Raw genomic sequence first — 3,967 nt, forward strand, 5'->3', positions numbered from 1 at the left:
TTATTGCTAGAATGCCTAATATATATTATTTTCCAATTATTTATCTTGTCTTCTACTATCTAAAAAAAGTAACGAGCAGTCACTTGTACTTGTAAGTAGCATATAATAGATTGTTCTAATTAGTTTTTTTGTGGGGGTGGAGCATATATATATATATATATATATCACTTATTTATAATTTTCTTCAATTTTTTACGCTATTTCACCTATTTAAAAATATTTATTATAATTATATCATTTTATATAATATTAAAAATTAAAACCCCATGAGGTTTACGCCCCGTGCCTCGGGGCTTACGCCTCACTGAGGCAGACGTAAAACGCCTCGCCTTACGCCATGGCCTTTTAAAACACGGGCCTAAATATCTGTTTACATTATGGTCCAAAATAAATTATAAGGTGGTGGACCATTGCACGACATATATGACTGCTATTTTAGACTTTTCTGCCACATTCACATTTACATTTCAACAAGGCCCATGTTCATGTGTCAGATTTTCTAATATATCACATAATGAATGGACCCTCTTAAACACTCAGATTATAACAGCCAAACTCACAATCAACTGCTTATGTCTTTGTGTATCTTTCTCTAGCTTTCTTCCAATATCTTCTATACAACCTTCTTTTTGCAGCTCTGATTAAAGTGAAATCCAACACTCTTGAAGATGGTTGAGGCCTTTGTGTCATTTGTAGTAGAAAAATTGGGGGATTTCTTCATACAGGAAGTTTCCTTGTGTTTAAGTCTAAGAGAGGATGTGCTGTGGCTGCGAAATGAGCTGCTCTAACGATGCAGAGGAAAAGCAAAGTGAAGATCAAAGAGTTCAACAGTGGGTGTTTGAAATCAATTCTGTTGCTAATGATGATGTCGCTATACTGGAGACTTATAACTTCGAGGCTGGTAAAGGTGATGACTATAGATTTGCTAGTTGTCTGAAGGCCTGCACTTGCATATGTAGGAAGGAGCCCAAATTCTACAATGTCAGCAAGGAGATCCAATCACTCAAGCAGCGTATCATGGATATCTCTCACAAACGAGAGACTTATGGTATTAGAGATATCAATAATACAGGAGAAAGATCAAGAAATCGGCCAAACAATCGGTCAGCCATGGCTAGAACATTGAGGAGAACTACCTCCTATGTAGATGAGGAGCAGATTTTTGTTGGCTTTCAAGATGTTGTAGAAAGACTGCTAGCTGAACTTCTCAAATCAGAACCTCGTCGAAGCGTCATCTCCATTTATGGTATGGGAGGAGTAGGTAAGATCACTCTTGTGAAAAATCTCTACATCAGTCTTAATATTAACTCTAGTTTCCCAACACGCGTTTGGATATGTGTTTCTCAACAGTACATTATCATGGATCTCCTTAAGAATATCATAAAATTCATTCGAGATCGCAACAAGAAAATTCTTGATTTGTTGAAAATGATCAAGACAGATCTAGAAATTTACCTTCGTGATCTATTAAAAGAACATAAATATCTTGTGGTGGTTGATGATGTATTTCAGAAAAAAGCTTAAAAAAGTTGAAAAAAAACATTTTCGAACGGCAGCAGAGTTATTATTATCACGAGTAAAGATGATGTCGCTGAAAGAGCAGATTTGTCTATAGACTTCGTTTCCTAGGCCAAGGAGAAAGTTGGGACCTCTTTTATAGGAAACTACGCAATGTTAAGGCGGTGGTGTCAGAAATGCAAAGGTTAGCTAGATATATGGTGAAAAAGTGTGGAGGCTTACCACTTGCAATTGTTGTATTAAGCGGACTACTTTCGCATAAAAAGGGGTTAAAAGGATGGCAAAAGGTAAAGGACCACCTTTGGGGTACATTAAAGATGACTCTACGAAATCTTCTACATACTATCATTGAGCTACAATGATTTGCCGACTGCGCTCAAGCAGTGTTTTCTTTACTTTGGTATTTTTCCAGAAGATCGTGTGATTTATGCTGAAAACATTATATGGTTGTGGATGGCTGAGGGTTTCATACCAAACGGAGAAGAAAGAGCAGAGGATGTCGCTGAAGACTTCTTGAATGGGCTGATAAGATGAAGCTTGATAAAAGATTCATTTTGGGAAAAAGTTATTAAATGTAGGATTCATGATCTACTTCGGGATCTTGCCGTACAAAAGGCATTGGAGGTAAACTTCTTTGACATTTGTGACCCAAGAAAGCAATCCATATCATCCTTATGTCTCAGACATGTCATTCATGATCAAGCACAAAAGTACCTCTCACTTGATCTTTCTAATTTCAAGTTGAGGTCAATTATGTTCTACGATCGAGATTTTTGTCAAATCAAATGAGTCTTATAAAGTTCCGTAATGTGTTCCAACATATATATGTGTTGTACTTGGATATTCGTGGTGGCACTATACCTATAGAACCTGATGCCATAGGAAGTTTGTACCACCTCAAGTTCTTAAGCTTGACAGGTATTTGTGATACACATGAATAATATTACACATGCATGATATTACGAAGTTTTTGGCATTGGCATTAGCAGTGGTAATTATTGACAGTATAAGAAAGTTGATAGTTTATTTTAATGTTTTGATGGATCTTTAGTACTTTATTCATCTTATATTCCATCTAGACACATGTTAGCGTTGATTAAAGTATGTGCTTAATCAAAGCTTTTCATCCTCAGAAATTGTTATCTCCAATTTGAATTTTTTACTCATAAAAGAAATTGATTTTCAGGTCGCAGAGGAAGAGTGATGGGGGAGATTTGTTTTTCATCTGGATGCTATAGTGTAGTTAGCTATAGAGCCTAATGAGGTAGAATTTATTGTTCTGCTTCATTTCAGTGGCATTTCCCTTGATCTTTTTATTTTTTCGACCTACTTGTGTAAAAAGCATTTTGAACCATATATTACAATGCAATGTGATGGACTTCATTGTTATTTATATAGGAAAACATAGAGCTTAAATCAAATACTAGAGTCTATGTGACTTATGATAATGAAAAAGCTGTAGGAAACTTATGATAATGAAAAAGCTGTAAGAATCCTTCTTTTCACTTTCTTCATAGTTAGAAAGAATATAAATATGATCTTTTGGCCAACAAACAGAAGGTAAGGTATAATAAGCATCACATTTTATCAAAGATTGTAAGTTAGTTCGAGGAATCAATATACACTATATGAAATTGTTGGCTTCAGTACACAATATTAGACTTTGGCTGAACAAATCAAACATTATAAGTTATAATAAGCATCACATTTTATCTTTATGATTAATCGCAAATGCATCACCTCTCTATTATTCTTTCTGTCTTAAATATGGAATTTGCTCTTATGCTTGATTCAGCTTAAGTGCATCTCATGCTCAGTTAACCCAAGATCAAAGTGATTTCCTTGAGGCTGCTCTCGGCTCTAACAAGGTGCTTTTGAGAAATTCATCATTTTTCTTCTGGGGCTATTTATCGGATCTCAGTTATTGTATGATGATGCTTTAGAACCAATAGATATAGTAATGGTCCTCTGTGTGGACTTATAAGTTGGTTATCTTAGAGTTCTTTTTCTGTAATGCAGTCAGCAATTTTTAATACCCTCAAGTTTCTTGATTGGGAGAATTAAGTGCCGAAAAATATGCCGCCTAAACATGTATTGTTGAAATTTGTGGAATGTCATGTTATAAGCTACGCAAGAGTTATTAATACATGCATTAACATGGTTAAAGACAAAACTACCCTATATACACCAAACCAAACAGTGAATAAGATATAATCTCAGCATAACTAATCTCACCATAACTTATTCCAACTATTTATCTAATCTTTAGTTATTGTATGATGATGCTTTAGAACCAATAGATATAGTAATGGTCCTGTGTGTGGACTTATAAGTTGGTTATCTTAGATTTCTTTTTCTGTAATGCAGTCAGCAATTTTTAATACCCTCAAGTTTCTTGATTGGGAGAATTAAGTGCCGCAAAAAAATGCCGCCTAAACATGTATTGTTG

General features: G+C 34.9%; 1 protein-coding gene across 5 annotated transcripts; it reads left to right on the plus strand.

The window, feature by feature from the left end:
• Nucleotides 1-458: 458 nt before the first annotated feature.
• LOC132616770 (putative disease resistance RPP13-like protein 3) lies at nucleotides 459-3,647 on the plus strand. Of its 5 annotated transcripts, none has more exons than XR_009573397.1 (3): nucleotides 459-2,142; nucleotides 2,705-2,782; nucleotides 3,314-3,647. XR_009573397.1 is itself a non-coding variant. In XM_060331420.1 (3 exons), the coding sequence occupies exons 1-2, from the start codon at nucleotides 757-759 to the stop codon at nucleotides 2,776-2,778; spliced, it is 579 nt and encodes a 192-aa protein (XP_060187403.1). In that variant the 5' UTR covers nucleotides 461-756; the 3' UTR covers nucleotides 2,779-2,782; nucleotides 3,314-3,647. The 5 variants fall into 5 exon arrangements, 2 of the variants coding, with proteins under 2 accessions (XP_060187403.1, XP_060187402.1); XR_009573396.1 differs by lacking the exon at nucleotides 3,314-3,647 and having other exon boundaries at nucleotides 461-1,261; nucleotides 1,931-2,142; nucleotides 2,705-2,896; XM_060331420.1 differs by having other exon boundaries at nucleotides 461-1,261.
• The last annotated feature ends 320 nt before the right edge of the window (nucleotides 3,648-3,967 follow it).

This window comes from Lycium barbarum, chromosome 11 (assembly GCF_019175385.1).
Source record: "Lycium barbarum isolate Lr01 chromosome 11, ASM1917538v2, whole genome shotgun sequence".
Classification (NCBI taxonomy): Eukaryota; Viridiplantae; Streptophyta; class Magnoliopsida; order Solanales; family Solanaceae; genus Lycium; species Lycium barbarum.

Bases quoted from the DNA above. Each gene is read 5' to 3' on its own strand.
- LOC132616770 (XM_060331419.1), top strand. From the start codon at position 757: ATGTGCTGTGGCTGCGAAATGAGCTGCTCTAACGATGCAGAGGAAAAG. The intron at 1,262-1,930 runs GTAAGATCACTC...GTATTTTTCCAG, and splicing joins TTATGGTATGGGAGGAGTAG to AAGATCGTGTGATTTATGCT.